A 23,529-nucleotide genomic window follows, 5' to 3' on the forward strand; every position below is an offset into this window, starting at 1 on the left:
TGAGAATTGATACAAAAAAGAGCCTTATCTATCTACAAGAAATAAAAATGTGTCAAATGAACTCTACGCTATCGCCACATAAAACACAATAAAGTTAAGTTGAAGTCTACCGAGATAAGATTGTATTAACAAGGGCTCCTATATATAGAGAGAGAATTAGCATGATAATTTCAACTTCCAAAAAACAAAAAAATCCACCAAAAAGAGAATTCATGACTGACATTTGTAAATTTTAATTAACCAAAACTCTTTGAGCACATTTTGTTGAGAAATTTCCAAATTGGAGAGGAGTGATCTCCAAAATTAGAACTATAATTTAGAGAAATAGAGAAAATAAGATTTACAGACAAAGGAGGGATAGAGAATTGAATTTCTTTTGTCAATGTATGTCTTCTTCCCACCACATCAGCAACATAGGCACTTCTTGGTTGAAAATGATTATTAAGCACTCCAATTTTATGATCATGGTTTCCAGAACCCAAAGGTCAAACCCAAAAGGAGGTCTCCCATCCATTTTTGACATTTTTGGTGGTCGTGCATGCAAAAATAGAAAAGATACTTCGTAAACTATCCCGAGTTCTTGAACCTTCTATGTTCATCACCTTTTGATGAAAAGCAAATGTTTAAGGAAAATATGTTTGCCCGTAAGCAATTGACCCAAATAGAATCAATCTGGGCTATCATTCTCCAACCTTGGTGCAATAGTAGTACTAGATTGAAATCCTCCATCCTCTTGAAACCCAATCCCCCAAGCTTCTTTGGTAGACAACATTTATCCCATGCTATAAGATCCATTTGTCTTCTTCACTTTGACAAAATCAATTGTTGACAAATTTAATCCATCTTTCAGCAAAAGAAAAATTAATGCCTTCCCATATTGAGAGTTTTTGTTTCATCTACAGGAAATTAAGATATTTGTTTTTGTCTGCTTTTGAAAAGGGAGGTTCCTAGATACAATGACTTCTTATTCATTTCTTTAATTCCTAACAAAGCTAGTACTCTATTGTTATCATCATACGATACATTCCTACAAAAAAAAAGATGCTTCACTTTAACATCTGTCTAGTTAAGTTCAGCAAAAACTTTTTCACTTTGACCAAATCAATTGTTGACAAATTTAATCCATCTTTCAGCAAAAGAAAAATTAATGCCTTCCCATATTGAGAGTTTTTGTTTCATATTTCACAGGAAATTAAGATCTTTGTTTTTGTCTGCTTTTGAAAAGGGAGGTTCCTAGATACAATGACTTCTTATTCATTTCTTTAATTCCTAACAAAGCTAGTACTCTATTGTTATCATCATACGCCGCTACAAAAAAGACGCTTCACTTTAACATCTGTCTAGTTAAGTTCAGCAAAAACTTTTTCACTTTGACCAAATCAATTGTTGACAAATTTAATCCTCAATGGTGTGCCGATCAACCAATGTTTTCGAAGCCTCAGGGTGTTGAAGTAATTGACTTTCTAGATTCCAATTGGGACCCAGTGCCAGAGGTTGGAAGCTCAAGTACATCTAAGTCCGACCAAAAGGATCTGAAGAATGAATCTTGATTTTGAACAATCATGAAGTTTTTGTTTTACACATGTATGTATGACCTTTTTGGTCTTTGTTTTAAACATATGTATGTATGGCCCTTTTTGGTCTTTTCTTTCATCTGTTTGATTATGCAATCTTTTTTATGCCAAGTATTCCTGCTTGGTGTATGTTTACGGTTCTTGAGACCTTAGTTTTTTAGGTCCTTTGGATGCCTAAGTTTGCTTAGGTCTTCTTGATGCCTAAGAGACCTAGGCCTTATTCTTCTCAGTGCCTGAGCCTTTTTATGCCTTAGGTCTTTTAATGCTTAAAAGATTTTAAGTCTTCTTGGTGCCTAAGAGATTTAGGTCTTTTGATGCCTAAGAGGTTTTAGGTCTTTTTTATGTCTAAAGGACTTAGGTCTTTTTGTTCTTTTTTCTATTTCCCGAGCACTATAGCGCCTTATGTTTTCTGAAGTTTTATTGCTTTTCTTATTCCCCCGAGTATTACAGTTCGGTTTCTAATTTGAGCTGTGATGATGTGCTTAGAAATTTCAAGGATTGATAAAATTTCAAAAACTATATTTTCTCAACAAAACAAAGCCTAAAAAAGTCTAAGGCATAGAAAATCAAACAAAGACTAAGTATTTAAATGTCTAAAATTTAAAAAGACTAGAAAATAAAGGATAAAAAAACTTCAAAATTTTATGAGGACTTGATACTATTCTATTGATGGTATTTCCTCAAGTTGTTCAAATTCCAAGTTTGAGGTATCAACTACTCGGTTTCTGGATCTCGAAGTTTGTATGCTCTAGGTGCGACCTATTGTACTATGATGTACGGTCCTTCCCAGTTTGGAGCCAATTTTCCTTGATTCGTTGGATCGGAAGTAGATGATTTTCGGAGGACTAGATCTCCAGGGAAGTACATAAGAATCTTATTTTTCAATCAGACCAAAATTATTTTATTATTGAAAAAAAATCTATTTGGAAGAATAAAATTATGCTACCCAACGTTCTAAGGTAAATATTATTTATATTTCTACTTTCTTCTAAGTAAAAATAATTGGCTTTTAATTAATAAAGTATAATAGATACTTTACGTCATTAGATTGGTTTTTGTCTTTTAAAATGTATTATGTTGGTAGGGACTACTAAGGGTGCGATTGATAGTTTGATTTGTTTTGTGGTGACATTTATTTTAAGAAACAAATCACAAAGTGCTAATGATAATTCTATTAATTTCTTTTAATGCCTTATATATTGATTAGGTATATTTCAATATTAGAATAATGAAAAGTATAAAACCCTAAATATTAACATCAAATTATATTTGTGTGTTATTTAATTATATAATACGTTTATAATAGACCAATATTTTTATCTATTAGGTGATTCAAATTGAATAACACATTAGATTCAAAGTTAACAAGAAGTTAGATTATGCATACCAATTATATATATGATTCAAATTTGACCAAGGACAAGGATAGAGTTAGGGCCAATCAGGACAGGGACATGGTTAGGGATTAGGGTCATCAACAGGTTTAGGGTCAATATCGGTCAAGGACAGGGCTAGAGCCATTAGGGACAGGGAGAGGATTAGGGCCAATCAGGGATAGGGACATGGTTAGGGCCAACCCATCCCAACCTGCCTAATTAGGGACAATTGGGGTGAGAATGGGCTAGGCTCGACTATGTAGGGCTTAGGGCTAGGGACAAGGATTCTAGGTCTTGAATTAGGGCCAAGGGAGAATGGGCTTATTTAAAATATATATAGGGATGGGACGGGGATTGAAAAACCCCGGCCCAATTGCAGCCCTACCTTGGGGCTTGCTTCCTGCCGTCTTGTTTAGAGTTTAGACAAAGACAAGTCACATCCGTGGTCAATTTTTCTAGCATTAGGTATGGATGTTGTCAGAACAATTGAGGAATCCTGCTAATGTGTCAACCTCATGCAAATATGCAAATCAACCCTCATGCATCCAACGGTCCACAAAGGTCAAGCTCAGCTATAAATACTCCCAATCACTAGGGGATTTGGTAATGCTAATTTGACTTCCCAAAGGTACCTAACAATCTCTTCTACTCTAGTAGGTACCCCCTCTTTGGGATTTGTTTGTTTTGAGTTTGACTTGATCTTTGAAGGTGGTTGACCAACCACAGAGTCACTTGTTTTATTTGAACGGATCATGGAGTGAACCACATCACAACTTCTCCTGATTCAATTGAAGGTAACAGATTTTGGAGCAACATTTGGCGCCATATGTGGGAATCAGAGCATTCAACAAACCATATTTATCTATGGTGGTCTTTTTCTCCTTTCTTATGCAAAAATGATTGGAGAGCCGTTTGAGCACAATGGTTTCAAATCTGTAGAGGCATGGAGAATGAAAAAAAAAAAAAAAAAAAAAAAAAAATCCCCACTTGCTACCAACAAGACAGGAAAAGAAAACCTTCATAAGAAAGGAAAAGATATGTATTGGTTTCCATATCTACATGGGTCCACCTTGGTTAGAGTTTAAGAATTTCCTATTAATGCATGTGGATTGATATCCCTTAGGTCTTTGGAATCTTGGGTCACAAATATCAAAGGGTTCTTGAACTTGGGGTTTTGGTTCCTTTGCCATTGGGAATTTTGGTTTCTTTGGTTATTCCCTTGGTTATTGTTTTGATATAAGTTTTGACTTCTTCTAAGTCTTTGTTGATTAGGCACTTGTGGCCTAAACAGTGGTTGAGGTATATACTCAAAATAAACATATTAGGGATATGACAAATTATAATTAAACATCATTTGATTTTAATTTAACCAAAATTGGTGAGAGTGTTGGTTTTGGGCATTGTTGTAATTTTGGGATCTTTGCCACCTAGGATCATAGTTGTTTTGGTATCCTCCATTACTATTTGAATATCCTTGTTTAACATGAGTTGGCCTTTTTGCTCCTGGTTATTCGTTGGATCATTCCTTTAATTTCCATTTTGCACTTTTTTTGATAATAGTAATTCCCTCTTCCATTTTTCCTTTGATTGACTTGAATGTAAGTCTTGTTCCCACTTTGAGTGTTTTCTTGAATATTTGTGAGTTTTGGTTATAGATTTTTGCTAGATGACCCTTTTTTAAATCTAACTTCCTTGCCCTTTCTAGGTGTCTCACCAATGAATCCAAATCATTCTTTATTTTGAGGACTTTTTTTAGGAGTCCCGTGGAGGTTATCTAGGTTCTTTTGCCCATTGATAAATGAAACAAAGACATTATTTAGGTCAATATTTTCCTTTCTATCTTCATGATCCATTGCATTGTGGCTCCATTTTCTCTCTTTGCTTTTATCATAATGCCTTTATTCTCTTCTTCAGAGGCTCTGGTTGTTGAGATTAAGGTTAGCCTCACTAACATTACATTCAGAGCATGATTCAAGTTTGACTGAGATAGGCCAGGTTAAGTATGGGTTTCCAAGAACCGAGAATACTAAAGATAGAATTCAGTTTTTGCAAGAATAGCTTTTGGACGGTAGTGGTAACTATTCGTAAGTTCTAGCAAAATACAGACCTTGTTAAAGATTAATGATAATCTACAACATATACTTTGATTAGCAAGATAGAACTAGGCTTTTGGAAGATTGGAAGATTACCTTTTCCTGTCATCTAATAACCATGACTAGAGTGATTATTTATAATATGAACCGCAATAATAACTTACGGAGCAACAGGAGTAAGTAAAAAACACAAAGTTATAGCACAAGTAATTGTCTACAAGGCATTTCAACACCAAGATAGAATTAATTTCTCTATTATTTAGCTGATTTGAATGATTATTTACGATATAGATGGTATACTTTTTCTGCTATAGTCTAACTACAACTGAAATGATCCTTACCATATACTTTTGCCTTGTAATCTAATTATGACCGGAATAATCATTTATATGAATCAGTTTTCAGGATTATGCTGAAATGAGAAACAAAAGCTTTATAATAGAGAAAAAAATTAAGTATTCTACATACGGCAGTCCTCAAAGAGAGTTGGCAAAATCAGAGAGATTTACCACCACTCAATGGTTTCATCCCTCATGTTGCTAGGAATCTTGAACCTGTAATCAGAAACAGCATACATAGGCTGGACATCAGAGCTTTACGGCTGTTAACAGAATGCATGAAACTGACAGACAAGACTAGTAGGTTTATTTGTCAGGGCAGTCCGACGCCCTATGCCCAGATCGTCCGCAGTTGAAACACGACCCTCCAAAGCTTCTGTCAATACACAGCTCAGCAGTCATATCAGGTTTCACCTTTGTTGTAAACAATGGTGCAAAAGCAACAAAAAATGATGTACTAATACATCTCATCTTTTAGGTTCGTATTTGCAAATGGGAAATATCACTTAGAATTTTAAGATTTAAAAGAAAGAAAAGATACTCAAAACTGATTTGAACAATGGACCAATGGCACCTCACATGTTAGGGAAGAAACTATTTAATCTCTAATATGGCTATAAATAGGAAAGTAATAAATAAAGCAAGTCCAATAACAAGTTCTTTTTACTGATGTTTTATTAAAATAAGGGGAAATGAGCGAGCCCTAAGTGAGAAGAAATGGGGACAAAAAGATTACTGATGCAGCTTGGTCAATAGTCTTCCGACCTTTTAGTCATACAAAAATAGAGATGGGATGCCAATGGAGTAGTAGGATGGTTAGGAACCCGCTTCTTAGTGGAGAGGTCATGGGTTCAACTCTTACCGGCGGCATATGTATTATCCCTATCCCCATATATAAAAAGCGCCTTTGTACCCAAAAAAATAGAGATGGGAGATAGACCCTCTTGGAGCTCTTTGGAGTGCAAAATCTAACAATTCTTAAAAAGATGAGGCCTTACCCATATTACTTTCCCCATGGTAGAAAGAATCAATCAATTCAAAGAGGCATTAATTCAGCAAAAAAGAATAAATTAATAAAATAAAATTCAAAGAGAAATTACAAGATGATAGCATAACCAAAAAAAAAAAAAAAAAAAAAAATCAAATTACAATAACAGAATGGCAAGATACTACAGATGAAACCAGGATAAAGATGTGGGACACATCGAGTACTTCAAACTCAAACCAGTTCATTCAACAAGAATGACCAAATAGCCTCCCTTTGCAGACAAAATGGGTAACATTTTGAATAATAAATTTTACCCCTTGACCTCTAGTGATTATGATCTACATCCAGTTCAAGGGTTAAGTGGAGGCTCACTGATGTAACCAGGGAGGACCCTGCCCTTTTTTCCCCTGCGGCCCTCCAAGAAGGCCGAATCTGACTAGGGGCAAATTGGCAATTTCCCCTCTCTTTTGGGGTCTTAATGGCCTCTTACTGGATGCAACATACTATTAGGAGTCTATATCTACTTTTATTTTTGAATTTGAGTTAGTCTGACTAGTTATGGAAGAGTCCCAGCCAGGTTAGGAGTCCTAGTTAGAGAAGGATCTCCTTAGTTGCACTCCACTTTCTACAAGGAGTCCATATCTACTTTTGTTGAGTTTGAACCTTGGTTAGCAAGTTATAATAAGAGTCTTTGTCCCATTAAGAGTCCTAGTTGTAATCCTATTTTCAAGGTGGATTCCTTCTTAAAGTAGGAAGTTTAAATTTGCAAGTCTTTATTTAATTAAAATTTCTCTTCAAGTTTTTGAATTGAGTCTTAGTGTGACAAAGAATCCCAATCCAAATAAAAAGTCTGTCCTTGTTGAGTTCTCGTCCAAGTACTCTTCTTTTATTGGTTAAGTCATAGTATTATTTTCTTCAATTGTAAGGTTATAAATAGAGCCACCCCTATGTAAACAGATCAGATTATGACTATTTGAATAAAGCTGAATTTGAAGGAAGACTATTGGAGTTTTCCCAAGGTGGGAGTCCTGCATTTGTATGTTCTACTAATTTGCAGCAAGTCTAATCCCTACTCTTCAGCACAACTAAGCATTCAATCCCCACCCCCCCCCCCCAAAAAATAATAAAATAATAATAATAATAATAATAATAATAATAATAATAATCACAGACTTCTTCTTCCCCTTCCCCTTCCCCTTCCCCTTCCCAGCAGCAATCCTTTTTCTCATCCCTAACCTCAACCCCAATCTCCATCACAGCCCTAAGTCAACACCTACCGAGTGACACTGACCCCTTCCCCCCCCCCCCAAAAAAAAAAAAAAAAAAAAGAAAAAGAAAAAGAAAAACCATAGCTATTACCCTAAACCCTAATCCCCATATCCCGATTATTTTTTATGGAAATATTTGGACTTCTCTAAAGACCTAAAATTGAAGGTTAGATTTACAGCTATCTAACAGTTAGATCTGTCCCAAACTTTAGGGACCTCATCCCTCCAACCCTAATGACCTTCCCTCTAGTTTCAACCCAAACAGACTACCCAAACCCTAGTTCCTTTGCTGCCCTAATTTCCCAAATTCAAACCCTAACCCTAAACCTTCAGACATTCACATCTCTTCAACCCTATACCTGAATCCAAATTCCCTTTCGGCTTCCACACCCCTACTCCCTATTCTACACTCAACTTTAACCCTAATCCTAACCCTACCCTAGAAACCTTAGAAAATCATAAAACCCTAATTTTAAAAACCTTAGGCATTGAGAATTAAGTCTGGAATTTCAAATCTGTCAAAACAGAATTCTTTCAGTCTCTCATCCATTCTCAGCATGGCTGATTCCTAAATAGCTTTTTCAGTTAGCCCTAGACCCTCCCTAACCCTACATCCAAGGTTTGGAAGTCAAAACCCTTAGCCACATGACATAATTGATCATTTACAGTTGCTGCCCATTAGAATTTGACTAAAATCAGACTCAGAACGGCAAAGTTAAACCCTAACTTACTGCTGGTTCTTTTGAAAGAGGATCTTGCAGGCTGGCCCCCGATCTGGTGTTACATCACTTACTGTAGATAACTTAGCCCAACAGTACACAAAAACTATACCTAATTCATATTGTTAATCCACTTGGGGTCTCTGATCAAATGTGGATCCATATGTTTCAACCAAAGAAAAGCCAAATAAGGAACTTATAATGTCTAATATAATCGCATATCTGATACAAATCTGCTTCGACTAGCCTCATTTAATGCCCACAAAGCAACATGATTCATGTGAACTTCTCCCAGCAGTGAAGTTTCATTTAATCACGTTATGATCAAAATTCCATCACATTCTTCTCTTTTGATACATCCTCAAAACTCTGGGGGTATTGTGCCCCTCAAGGTACACAATGAAATATGTCTCTGTGTGTTTGTCACACACACATGCAAAGCACAAAGTGAGCTGCATGCAGAAAATATGTGTGCAGTATCAGGTAAAAGGCAAATGAGTACCTCTCTCTACTCCCAAAGGGGGATGAGCGATTTGATCGTCCACTACTGATATATGAATCATCACCTTTCCTTCTTGAGTTCCGAGACCAACTGTTGGCAGTTTTGTAGTTTTGGCCACTTCGCCAGAAAATACCCTCATCAGCAGAGTCCTGAGCACCTTCCCAACCACGGGACCCTCTAAATCCCCCCCTTTCCCTTGAACCTCCTTGGACACTGCGTCCTCTGTTGGAAAATCTCCCATAATTATCATTAGGAGGACCATCATCTTGAAGCACAGGCAACTGCAAAAACATGCATGGATGATTTAAAAAAAAAGACTTTTCAGCCACCAACATTTCATTATATGATAAGCACAAACCATCAGTAATTTAATTCATACAGCAACCAGAAAGAGTAGTACACAAAAAACAGATTAAAGGGAATGGACGGTTCAAAAAACTCTTTGTTTGATTTTTTTTTAAAAAAAATCCCACTTAAAAGGAGAAGCCATGTATAGAAACAGTGGTGGTTCCTGGATGCAATTGCAAAATACTGCTTATGATCCAGAAACCGCTACTCCAATGATTGAGCATGGAGCAACTTCTAGAGGTCTTTTTTGCAGGATTGGAAGTTGAAGCTGCTTAAAAGATGTAGATGATTTACTTTTTCAAGATGCAGATTATACAAGATATGATTCGCAAAGGTAATCTATTCAATGAATTAGTCTCATAGTCCGTGTACTTATTAAGAAAAATTGATAGAGCATTTTAGTTAATTTGTTCACAAAAAAGGGCGTACAGTATGCATGAGGGTTTCGCCACTATGAGGTATGCAGTCTTACCCTGCTTTCGGAAATAGGCTGTTTCCATACTAGTTTGGAACCGATTATTTTCCCACAAGATATTTTTAATATTGTTGGACAATGCAATGGTCACAAGTAGACTTAATATTTTCCACTAATTAATTTCTGGTACAAAAAAGCCACACTCCAGCTTACCTATTGACTTTGCCCAATAAAAATGAGCATTTGTAAGAAAAGAGGAATAAAAAACTTAAAAAAAGAGAAGGCGGGGGGGGGGGGGACTTCAGTTGGAGCAACCTTGGTAATCTTGGAGAGAGTATTTCCAGGAGGGGTCTGCAGATTAAGTAGTTCCTTGGCAATCTCTTCTGGCAGGTCGAAAACAGCTCCTTGAACCTGAAACACAAGCAATTATGATATTCATGTGAGACCAATCAAGATGTTCTATGCGTATCCTTGAATAGTTTCATAAGGAGGTCCATAGTAGATAAAGATGATGCCAGCATGACAGATGTGATGATGTCCTAATATCTATTGCTCTATTTAAGCGGCGTTAGATGTGTGTCTCTTGATAAAGGGTAAACTGCAAATTTCAGAATGAAATGTTTGAATTATAATAGATAGAAAAATGGTGAGTCAATCTTTAATCCCATCAAATGATCAACTTATTCCTGGCCAACATTAGCTGCTTCCAGGTTATGCATCCAAAATACCCAAATGATCAGCCATTCAAATTTGAACAACAGGTCCAAATGCAAGATCTCCCAGCAACAATTCACTTGAATACTCACTCAGTTTAAGCGTAGAGCTAATGTAAAAAGTGGGTATAGAAAAACCATTAAAGTGGAGCTATCGGAGGCAAAATGCTCCAACCAAAGGGTACACTTAACTGAGCTTAGAAAATGTCTGGGTCTAATAGGACAACCGTGTTCCTAGGTCGCACCAAATAACACATTAACGTCTGACCCCCACCGCTCCCCCCCCCCCAAAAAAAAAAAATCACACTAAAAAGATGATATGGTTTGAGAAGTCTAGAAAATCAAATCTATCAATTGATGTATAATAAGCCGAGTATTTCATATCTAAATTTGGCATAGAGAGAACTGCACTCAACAAATACTTCTCTGCATGTTATTTATCTATGTTTCCTCAATAAAAATTGGAGCAAATTAAATTTACACCACTTGTGTTTGCAAACCATTACATTCATAATCCTTATAATTTATTTTATTACATTAACACCCCTTGTGTTTTCAATTATATAACAACCGTACCCCTACTGTTAGAATAATAGGGTTAAGTGATGAGTTGGCATGTATTAATTTTTCAAATTCCCAATACTACTCTTCTTTACTTCAAACCCTTAAAAAAAGGAAACATAATTTTTCTATTACTTTATTAAATTTATTATAATCGTGAATTTTACCAAAAAAGTTCCTTTTCTATGTAGTTTCCTAAAGTCTCCTTTAAAAAGTCTATTCACCCTAAAAATTGAACTCTATGCATATTTTTTATTTTTTAAACTTATATTAACATTCACAAAGGGTAAATATGCCTTTTTATATTTAAAACTAATGGTGTTAGGCATAGGGGGACATTTGTAATAAAATAAATTCCAGGTGTGTATACATAATTGTTTGCAAACATGGGGGTGTACATGTAATTTGCACTAAAAATTAATTAGTCTTTTAGTTTTCTCCCTTGCACTTAAAAAGACAAGAGGAAGCTCAAAATCCAGGTCAAAGTAAAGAAACATTTATCAATGCACTCATTCACATACACACCTTTTCATCTGCAATTAAGTATATCTTTCCAACTTTATCAGCAGCCACAGGGTATAAATCAGAAAGAAATCCAGTGACAGTTCTTGCAGACAGAAACCCTCTAGAATAACTTGGATCACGTATAAATTGCAGTGTCACCAATCCCTGCACCACAATTGCACAATTTGAATGAATGTAAATTTTGCAGCAAGGTTACATGAAGGCAGAAAAAGATTTAAGTTCAGTAGGTTGAACTGTGGAAGATCAGATGCAGGTAATTGGAATGAAGATCAGATGCAGGTAATTGGAATATAAAATTTCTAAGTAATCCAATGCATTAAATGAAACTTAAGGAAAAGGAGTACAGTAGACAAAAGTATCTAGTAATGGGTTAGTAATATTAACATGAATCCAAAAAAGAAGATTGGCTACTCACAAAATTCAACAGAACTAAAATGAAATGTTTCAGCAACAGAGAAAGCAACTTCAACAGGATCTCCAAAACCAATAGGACATTGATTCTGAAGTCAATGAATCAGAGAACAAAATACTGCCCCAATGCAAGAAAATCCAAATTAACTCAAAACTAGTTCCTATGCTTTCTGTGAAATGGTACATGGCCCTTTTCTTTGTAATCAGTAACAAACCTGCAGCCTGAAAGATCTGAAAATTCCAATTCTAGCAACAATATGAGATGGCCATTGATCAAGGTCTTGAAGTCCCAGAAAAAAATATCAATTGCTAAAGTATATATTGCAGGGGTAATTCTCTCCTGTGGCACATTACTTGTTAGTCACAATAGGGGGACTATCCCTATAGTGATATAAATTAGCTTAGTCAGCTGCCTAATTTCACTATACAGGGTAGTCTAGTCTCTATCATGATATAAATTGGTTTAGTTATTTGCTTAATTTTTACTTGAATTCCTCCTGTAATTAGAAATTGACTGTCAGTAGATCTATACTAGGAGTCCAACTGCCAAGTAATAAATAAAGCTGCAGTTACCACAATAGACTAACCTGAGCCCATCATAGTTCAATAATTTTCTATCATCACCTCATCTTCTTCTCTAGTCTTCAACCTTGATTACTGACTGGTTACTGACTGTCATCACTCATCAGTTGCATTATATCAGAATATAATCAATTACCAGTACAGATTCTGGTTTTGAAAGTCCTAAGAGGTCTTTGTCTGCAGGTTGCAGCACACGGGGAAAGGATTTAAAACCCTAAAACTGGTGAAGGAATTCTCGGCATAAAGAGCATGGCTAACTACTGCCCACCCTCCTTTTTGGAGCCACAGGAAACTGAGAAGGGCCTTTTCGAAATGAAGAGCTAGGACTGAAGCTCCAGCCCTACATTCCTCAGAAAGGTCTGAATGAAGCCTCAACGCCAGCTTTGCTGCCTGGCCCTGATTGCCAACAAAAGATTCAGAGAAAAGGATAAAGCTACGCGAATGAAATTCAATATCAGGCGGTACGGGAACCATGTTATCCAACAGATTAAAGGCATCATAGGGAGGGAATGAAAAATAGAGAGGCGATCGGAGTGAGAAGAGATAAAGCAAGGAGCTCGTCCACGAAAGACACTTTCTAAAGGAACAAAACTTTTTTCTCTTAGCACATTGAATTCAAACAATTTAAGATTTGAATAGGGCCAGGGGGATAGGGGCTCCAGATCTTTGGATTCCATCTTCCTCAGGTGCTTGTCTTCCCTAGCATGGCAGTTTTAATAAGCATTGAGCTGATTTTTATCAAAGTACAAACATGACTAAGGTGATCGCATTAGTCGGGTTAAGAACTTGATTGAATCAGAAATTTATAGATAGGGGAATGGCCAGGCCTACAAAGAGAGAATCATAGAACACAGGGAGAGACTACCTTATTATAGATTGATACATGCTATTTAATACCTGTTTCTGGCTCTGGTTCATGGTGATTTGATCATATACTAGGGCCTCTACTATCTCTGTCTTGCTTCCTGTGGAGTTACAAGATGTGGAAAACCTTTTAGAAAAATTCTTGTAGTTATTACTCAATTCATAGAACCACCACCAAGGCACACAGTGAGGCAACATGTTGGATAACAAGGCATCTGAAGGGTGCTCCAGGAAAGGGGCTAATTTATCAGCCCCATCACCATGACCATCTAGTCGGATACTCAGATGTGGGCTGGAGTTGATGGTGATGGATCTACCAGTGCTTATTGTACATTAATTGGTGGCAATCTCATCACTTGGAGAAGAAGGAAGCAGACAACTTAACGAGATCCTATAAAGCTGAGTATTGGGTTGTTGCTCATACAATAGCCAAGTAGATTTGGTAACAGGCAAAAATCATTGATGCAAGAGTCAGAGTCTCTGGATACTAAGCCTATGGAATTTATATAATAATTGTCAATAATAAGAAGGAGAGGAGAGCTGGATAGAGAGAAAAGAGATGCTTTGATTGATTTGCAGGAGTTCTTACTATCGTTGTGAGAACTCCATGGAAAAGTTCTTTTGTTTATAAGGGAACAAACCAGAGTCACAATCATAAAGCATAACTAAAGGAAAGAGTCCTATATGGACTCATTCTATTGCTCACAGCTGGTCAAGAGTTAGCGTCTCCATTTTTTCTTTTCCAAAACTACCTTTCAACACTCCTCATCAAGCTGCAGAATAAACATTAAACATTTCCAGCTTGTTACAAATATATTTCTGTTGTAATGCAGGAATAATATTAAGAAACGTAGAATTGTCTGCTTAGGATATCTTATTGTAATAGTCCAACATGCAAATATCTGTTTTGTTCTTGTCATATCATTGAGGGAAATTTTCAGTGCCACCCCCTGAGGTATCCATTTTGTCAGTCAGATCCCCTATTACTAACACTGTTAGTCTTCAGTTAGTTTTTATTTATAGATTTCTAATATTATTCCCACTGAACCATGTAATGACTAAAATAACCCCCGCCCCCACCAGCCTCCACCCCCGCCGACCTTCCCTTTCCTCTCTAGAAGGAGCTGGTAGTGCCTCCTCTCTGAGATCCTCCTAGGGGCCTTCACTCCCTTGTTTTTCATCTTCTAACCCTTTTCTAACCTACCACCTCCTTTCTATGGCCTTTTTCCCTTGGTGGTGAGCGCTTTTCTCCCACCAAAGGTTTATTTTTCTCCCTATTAATGCTGTGATCTTGTCTTCAAATTAGTTATTTCTTTGATTCCATGCGATGGCCTCTGATTTTGTCACCTCCACCACTTTTGGTATGTTTAGAATGGAAGAAAATCCAGTTTCACGGGATCCCCATTCTAGATGACCTCTATCAAACTTAATGGGACTAATTATCCCCGATGGTCTTGTTCCATTTCTCTTGCGGTGAGTGCTCATGGCCTTATAGGACATCTTCACGGTACATCTGTTCAGCCCTCCTCTCTAGGTACAACACAACGACAAGTGGGAGACTGATGAATGCTTGGTTATGGGATTCATTCTTAATTCCACTGAACCCAGTATTGCAGAGAGTTATATCCTCCTTCCAGATGCTGCCACGATTTGGAAAGTTGCCAAGGAAACCTATTCGAAGGTTAAGAATGATGCTCAGTGTTTTGAGATTCAGCACAAAAGCCATCAGGTACAACAGAAGGAACTTACTTTGGCCCAATACTATAACACACTCTGTGGATATTATTAGACTCTGGATTTCTATGGACACTTCCCTCCAACCTGTGTTGTTGATGCTACTGCTTATTAGAAGTGGGAAGATGAGCTTAATGTTTATGATTTCTTACCTGGGTTGAAGAGTATGATTAGATACGGGTTCACATCCTCACATAGAAACCTTTTTCATCCCCGGGAGCAGCTTATGCCATATTTGACACTGAGGATAGCCGCCAGACAAGGATGGTTCACAATCAGATGCCAGAGCAATATGCATTGGTTGCTGGTATAGGAGTCTCCAAGACACGTATAGGTGATTCTTCCCGAACCCTAGTTAAGTGCGATTATTATGGTCAAGAATGTCACACTAAGGACAAGTGCTTGAAGTTGCATGGTCGACCAGCCACTTCTTGTGGACGACGACGGAATGCCAGTCAGAGTGGAAATCCCCAAGCATATGCACATTAAGTCAATTTGAAAGATTTGAGTACTCCAACACCTCTTTCCTCAATTAAGCACCAACATCTTTGTCAATTGATCGCTAGACTTAAAGTGTCTTCTTCTACGCCGACTTTTAGTGCAATTGTGGCATCTGTCTTGGTTCCCCCTTCTGACACACACATCCCACCATAGGTACCTTCACTTGTCACAATGTCACAACGAGTCATTCCTCCTGGATAATTGACTCTGGGGCAATCAATCATATGACTAGTTCTTCTACTCTGTTACATACATATTCCTTTGTTCCTTTGAATCAGAATGTTTGTATTGTTGATGGGTCTCTTTGCTCTCTCTCGAAAGGGTTCCATCTTTTGTTCTCCTTTATAGTTGTCATTTATATAGCATGTTTCTAAATTTTGATAATCTTTTATCTGTTAGAAGCCCTACTTGTGACTTGAACTACAAAAAACCTTTTTTTCCCCCCTTCTTATTGTGTGTTTCGGAACCTGGAAACGGGGAATACAATTGGCTGTGGTAAACAACAATGGGGGCTTTATCTGCTGGACAAGTTTCCATTAGTGTTGACTACGATCTCTGATTCCGATTCTCCTTCTTTTTTCACTTTGTTGTAGTGGCGTCGTTGTTTAGGCCACATCCTATAACGCACTTTATCTAAACTTCTCCCATATTTAATTAAGCATTGTAACTTAAATAACTTTCAATCTGATGCTTGCATTCTAGCAAAGTAGACTAGACATGTTTACCTTGTTTCTGATAACCTGTAGTAATATTCCTTTTTCTGTTATTCATTTTGATGTATGGGGTCCATCCTATACTATTTCTACTTCTACTTATTGTTGGTTCGTCACCTTCACTGATTGTTGCACTAGAACCACATGGGTTTACTTGGTTCTCCAAAAGAGTGATGCTTTTCTTGTTTTAAATTTTTTCGGTTATTACCTAGTTTGGGGCTACTGTGAAAATCCTACAAAACTGACAATGGAACTAAGAATATGGGTGGGGAATTTCCTTCTTATTTGGCTGACCATGGGATTATCCATTAGACTAGTTGTGTTGACACACTCCACCTCAATTTGGAGTGGCCAAACACAAAAATAGCCACCTTCTTTAGGTTGCCTGCTCTCTTATGTTTACAATGCATGTGCCACCTTGTTTTTTTTAGGGGCTTCCATTCTCACTGCAGCCTATCTCATTAACCAAATGCCATCGTGAGGGTTCCAACAATGATGACCACTTCAAGTCCTATTAGGGACAACAACCTTTACTGTCCCCCTTAAAGTGTTTGGGAGTGTAGCCTTTGCCCGAAATCATCATCTCCATGGTAAGCTTGACCACGTGGGTTACGATGCACATTTTTTGGTTATTTTGCTATCTAGAAGGGCTATAAGTGTTATCACCCTCCCTCTTGTTGCATGCTTGTATCTATGGATGTCGAGTTCCAAGAACGAATTCCCTTTTCTGCCCTAACATCTCTTCAGGGGGTTAACACTAGTGAAGAGGTTCCGATCCTTGACCCTCCTTTGGATATTCCATTTGAAATTCCTATAGATGAACCTCACTTGGAAGATCGAGTAACCGGACAGGAACAATTGCTGATGGACCAAGACAGTGATGTGCAAGGGGAGCAACAACCAACACTAACGCAAACTCTGAAAACTTATCAACGGAGATCAGCAAGAGAAGGTCCCCTTACTATGCGTAGCCGATTGGAAGCTCCTGCTCCTAGTCCTAAAGCAATTACTCCTGGTTAGTCCATTTCTAAGCTCCTGATCCCTCTTTAGACTTACCAATTGCATTGAGGAAACAACCACAAACATGCACCAAACACCCAACTTCCAATTTTGTTTCATACCAGTCCCTATCCACAGAATTTCAGAGCTTTGTTTCTTTTAAGTCCTCTACTTCTATTCAGAACACATGGCAGGAGGCATTGACTGACTCAAAAGGAAGCAATGAATGAGAGAAATGAGAGCTTTAAGGGGGGGGGGGGGAGTGGACTGTTGGTGTAAGTGGGTGTTTGTCGTTAAACACAAGGCAAATGGGACTATAAAGAGATACAAAGCCAGATTGGTAGCCAAGGGTTTTACTCAGACCTACAAGATAGACTATCAAGAGACATTTGCCCCATTTGCAAAAAATAAATATAGTTCGGGTAGTTCTTTGGTGTGTTGTAAATCAATGATGGAGCCTACACTACAACCACTTGATGTGAAGAATGCTAGAAATCTAGGAAGAAGTGTACATGGACATAACACTTGGGTATGCTACTATTGAGACTCATGGAAAAATTTACAACTTGAAGAGAGCCTTGTAGGGATTGAAGCAGTCTTCAAGGGTTTGGTTTGGGAGATTTCATAAAGCCATGGTGTCCATTGGTACAAACATAGTAATGCTGACCACACTTTGTTCATCAAGAAACAGGACTAATATTTTTATCATGGAGTAGTGATGGAGAGATTTCAGCCTTGAAGAATTTTTTGGGGAACAAAATTCGAGATCAAGGATATGGGAGAGTCACATATTTCTAGGCCTTGAATTGGCATATTCGGACAATGGTATTTCTTTCTCAAAGAAAGTATACACTGGATTTATTAAATGAAACTAGGATGTTAGGGTGCAAACTAGCTGAAACTCCCATCAAGCCAATTTACACTTTAAGGCAAAAGGAGAACCAATATATAAAACTGGTTACCAGTTGGTAGGGAAGTTAATTTACCTACCTCATACTCGACTATACATTCCATCTACTATCAGTTTGGTAAGCCAATATATGCATGATCCCTATTCTTCACACCTGGATTTTGTCTACACAATCTTAAGGTACTTAAAGGCTGCTCTGGGGAAAGGAATTGTGCTTTCCTCTCATAAACGCTTGAAGATTGAGGCATACATAGATGTGGAATGAGCAAGATGTCCTGATGATAGGTCTACCTTTGGGCGTCGTACTTACGTGGGAGGCAACTTGGTGACTTGGAGAAGTAAAAAATAGGCAGTGTTTTGCTAGGTCCAATGCTGAAGCTGAATTTAGAGAGATGGCACAAAGAATTTGTGAGGTGCTATGGCTGAAGGGACTAGAAGAAGAGCTTGGACCAGATTCTGAGACACCTCTACAGCTGTATTTCGACAGTAAATCAGCAATCAGTATAGCTTATAATCCAGTACAGCATGACAAAACCAAACATGTGGAGATTGATAAACACTTCATAAAGGAAAGATTGAGTCTTGGCTGATCGGTATCTCCTTTGTGACTTCTGACAATCAAAGGGCTTACGTGCTGACAAAGAGTTTTGAGTACCAACGCTTTCAGTAATACTACTAGTGTTGGATTCTATTAGGAGTTAAATTAGAGTTTGTATTCATGTAAAATTCTATTCCTTGTAATAATCTACTTTCCACTTAATTATAAATAGAGGGCTTGAGATCATTGATCAAAAAGCCATTCTACTACAATCGTTTCTTTCAACAACTAGCAAGTTGGGCATGATAAATATCTATGTACCAACTTGAAGGGTAGTGTTGCAATACACTAAGATAGTAGTAATATTAAGAAGGGTAGAATTGCCTGTTCAGGATTTCTTATTTAGTCCCACATCAGGAATATCTGTTTTCTTCTTGTTATACTATTAATATAAATAAAGCCCTACTATGCCACTCAAACATAAGTCAAGATTTCTTAGACCATTCAGCAAATTCACTCTTTCAGCTAACAAAGATTTTGTAAATAGGTCAGCCAGCAGCTCTCCGATTTGGACATGACAAGTGAAGATCAACCCTAGTTGCAGCCACACACGAACAAAATGGTCAACTTCAACATGCTATGCATGCTCCTAGAAAATTAGGGTTCAACGCTATATGAATAGCAACTTAATGATCACACCACAAAGACATAGGTGACTCATGATTGAAGCCAAGCTGCTCCAAGAACTGCTCAATCCACATCAACTCACACACAAGTGACCAGTGCAACAGCTCAATACTATGACACTTCATTGGATCGAGCAGCTATAGTATGCTTCTTACTCTTCCAGGACACAAGATTCCTCCAACCAATGTACAACAACCTATGGTAGATCTCTTATCAATTGGTGAACTAGCCCAATCTGCATTAGGGAGCCCCTTGACTATCCTGGGACTACGATCTGTGTAGAGGAGCCCACGTCTGTCATCAACTTCATATTGAATTGTGATGGGAAGACAGTGTTCCTTAAGATAGTGGATGTGTCCAAGGAGAAGGATGCAAAATACATACAAAAGTCATTGAAGCAAGTGGTGATAGAGGTGAAGTGAATCATGAGATCTAAATTGTTACAGATAATGGATCAAACTACAAGAAAGATGGGCTGAAGATGATGGAGAACCGCAGGTCTTAAATACATGCTTCTAGTACTAATTTTAAATACATACAAGCTTAATGGTTCATTGCTTTTTACTCTAGCTTTCTACTAACAAGCTCTTTCGGACATGCTTTTCTAGGTAGATATAAGCTCTTTTGGACTCCATATGTTGCTCATTACATTGACTCATGTTAAAGGTCATGGGTTAATGCAAGACTGTGAAGAAAGTGGACCAAGCCCAACAAGTCAATACATTCATTTATAATTGTGGAGTTGCACTCTAGATAAAGAGAATGGACCGGTGTGAGGGTAACTTGGGGAGGCCAGGCATAACCAGATTTGCAACCAATTGCATTGCACTACAGAGCTTCAGTAGCAAGAAGGTTGGCCTTAAGTCCATGTTTGCGTCAGAGCAATAGTTTGAGTGGGCAGGTTCTTTAACCACAGAAGGGAGGACAACGACTGAGTAACACCTTCTAGACTAATGTGAGGATTGTGGTGAAGTTGCTTGAGCCCATGGTCCATGTGTTGAGGATGGAAGATCAACAAAGAAGACCAACTCTACCACACATATAGGCTGCAGTAGATAAGATGAAGCAGCAGGTTACGATGGTCTACCTATATAGCAACAAGAAAATCCTCGAAATCATCCAAAATATATGGAAGAAGCAGCTACAACATCCACTATACAAGGCTAGTGAGTTAGTCTAGCAGTGGATTAGTTTTCAATTTATTATCACACTACAACAACAACAACAACAACAACAACAACAACAACAACAACAACAACAATAAGCCTTGTCCCAACTAAATGGGGTCGGCTACATGGATTCTTACCCTCCAATCAGTTTTGTTCGAGGCCATGCTAGATACAAGACCTAAGCTATACATATCCTTTCTCACCACTTCTCCTAAGGTTATATTAGGTCTACCCCTAGCTCTTCTAGTTCCTTCAATATGGATTATATCACTTCTCCGTACAGGAGCATTTATAGGTCTCCGTTGAACGTGGCCGTGCCACCTCAAACGACTTTCTCTAAGCTTATCACTTATGGGAGCAACTCCCAGACCAACTCTAATATGATCGTTTCTTATCTTATCCATCCTAGCTTTTGCCACTCATCCATCTTAGCATCCTCATTTCTGCTACACTGAGTTTATCTATATGATTCTTTTTAACAGCCCAACACTCTGCACCGTACATCATAGCTGGTCGAACAACGGTCCTATAAAATTTTCCTTTAAGCTTTAATGGAATACGCCGATCACATAAGACCCCGGACGCACCTCTCCACTTAAATTTCTTTTTTTGGGGGAATTCTGAATAAGAAAGTTTATATATCTATATTTGATTTTACTTTTTATCTTATTCTTGTTGCCGTTGTACTCCCATGGTTTAACTTGCAAATATGGCAGTTTGTCATGTGAAAATGTTTGATGCACACACTCACCAAATCTTTTCACCACATATTCTCCCTGTCCAAGTAGTAGGAAGATAGCTATTGCTGATGGCTCGTTAACTACTGTGGCTGGAACTGGAAATATTGAGCTCAACTCATCCCTCACCTTGAAAAATGTTCTACATGTTCCTAGACTATCTATAAATCTCGTTTCTGTGAAGAAACTCACGCCAAGATTTACATTGTAATGTAGTCTTTCACCATAGTCATTGTATATTTCAGGACAAGGATTCGGGGAGGACGATTGGACATGCTAGAGAAAGGGATGGATTCTACTACCTTGAGGCACCAAGCCAATCACATGCTACTAATGGTAGTCCTTCTCAAACCAATAAAGAAAAAATCTGGCTTTACCATCACAGACTTGGACATCCTTCCTTTAGGGTAATCAATCTTTTGTTTCCTTCTTTGTTTCAAGGCATACATGTCGATGAGTTTCATTGTGATGTATGTGAGCTTGCTAAACACAAGCATGTACCACTTCCTTTAAGCAAGAAAAGAAGTTCCATCCCCTTTTATCTCATTCATAGTGATATTTGGGGTCCTTCTAGAATTCCTAATGTGTCTGGGGCTAGGTGATTCGTGTCATTCATTGACGATTGCACTCGTGTCTCATGGATTTTTCTACTCAAAAACAAATCCGATGTTAGTTGTGTTCTTCCAAACTTCCATCCCATGGTTAAAAACCAATTTGGAGTTAGTATAAAAAGATTTAGACCTGATAATGCCAGAGACTATTTCAATCAAATTCAAACTCCATTCTTTCAAAGGGAGGGAATTATACATGAGTCATCGTGCGTTGATACCCCACAACAAAATGGAGTAGCTGAACGGAAAAATGGCCACCTTCTTGATGTAACTAGAGCCTCCCTATTCCAATACAATGTGCCTAAGTCATTTTGGGGGGAAGCAGTCCTCACAGCAACTCATCTCATAAATTGGCTGCCTTCGAGAGTCTTAGGATTCAAGAGTCCAATGGATGTCCTTTCCCAGTTCTACCCAAACCTAAAAACGACAAATAACCTTGTTCCTCGAATTTTTGGGTGTCTCATTTGTTCATATTCATGGACCACATCGGGGTAAATTAGATCCTAGAGCACTCAAATGTTTATTTATAGGATATTCCTCCACTCAAAAGGGCTATAAGTGCTATCACCCTCCTTCAAAAAGGTTCTATGTTTCCATTGATGTCACTTTTCATGAACATAAGTCTTATTTTTCCACACCTCATCTTTAAGGGGAGCATTCAATAATGGAAGATAAGAATGGGAATTCCTTACTTGACTTAGAGTTCACTCCCAAATACTTCACTATGTCACCTGAGTAAAACTGTGAACAACCTAAACTTGTGTCGGACTCACTGTGTCAAGCTGTGAACAACATGAACATATGTCAAACTTTGAAATGAATGAGCCTATTTCTGATATTGAGCATGTGAGATTTGGCAAAGGAAAGGTGTACTCAAGGAAGAATAATCTTGTTCCAGAATCAGTGCAAGTTCAAGACTCCAATCCAAATTCTGGAAATGAGGTACAAATGACTAATCCTTCACTACAAACGAATTCGATGTGCCCACAGATAGTAATGAACTAGACCTTCCTATTGCCATTAGGAAAGGCACTAGAGAATGCACAATGAAACCCATGTACCCTCTTGCCCAATTCTTGTCCTCTAAACATTTTTCCCCATCTCATAGAGCCTTTCTGGTAAGTTTAAACACCATTGCCATTCCTAACACCTTATCTGAGGCTTTATCCAATAAGGAGTGGAAGCAAGCTATGAATGTGGAGATGGAAGCATTAGAAAGCAATGGAACATGGGAACTTGTAAGATTACCAGAAGGGAAGAAACATGTGGGGTGCAAATGGGTATATACATTGAAGTATTGAGCACATGGATCTTTAGAAAGGTACAAAGCAAGGTTGGTAGCCAAGGGCTACACCCAGACTTACGGGATTGACTACCTTGAAACATTTGCTTCAGTTGCAAAAATGAATACTGTCAGAATCTTACTATCCTTGGCAGCAAATTATGGTTGGGACTTGCAACAATTTGATGTTAAAAATGCATTCTTGCAACAATTTGATGTTAAACATTTGCTTCAGTTGCATGTTAAAAATGCATTCTTGCATGTTAAAAATGCATTCTTACAGTTGCTTCCACTTTCTCTACTTTGTCTCCTTTGCTTAGAATAAATTAACATCTTGGATTTTGTCTATCTTTCTTCTTCTGCTGGTGGCC

At 37.8% G+C, this 23,529-nt stretch overlaps 1 protein-coding gene across 1 annotated transcript in view; it reads right to left on the reverse strand.

The window, feature by feature from the left end:
• Positions 1-5,406: 5,406 nt before the first annotated feature.
• EMB1138 (DEAD box RNA helicase (RH3)) overlaps positions 5,407-23,529 on the reverse strand; it is a 69,121-nt gene continuing 50,998 nt past the window's right edge. The window contains exons 7-10 of the mRNA XM_089167577.1: positions 11,421-11,564; positions 9,937-10,032; positions 8,859-9,139; positions 5,407-5,757 (exon numbers count right to left, since the gene is read on the reverse strand). Coding sequence (XP_089023703.1) covers positions 5,688-5,757; positions 8,859-9,139; positions 9,937-10,032; positions 11,421-11,564 — 591 coding nt within the window. The 3' untranslated portion in view covers positions 5,407-5,687. The remainder of the gene's footprint in view (positions 5,758-8,858; positions 9,140-9,936; positions 10,033-11,420; positions 11,565-23,529) is intronic.

The sequence above is a fragment of the Hakea prostrata genome, chromosome 8 (assembly GCF_041222555.1).
Source record: "Hakea prostrata isolate BN-2017 chromosome 8, UWA_Hpros_2, whole genome shotgun sequence".
In the NCBI taxonomy this organism is placed as follows: Eukaryota; Viridiplantae; Streptophyta; class Magnoliopsida; order Proteales; family Proteaceae; genus Hakea; species Hakea prostrata.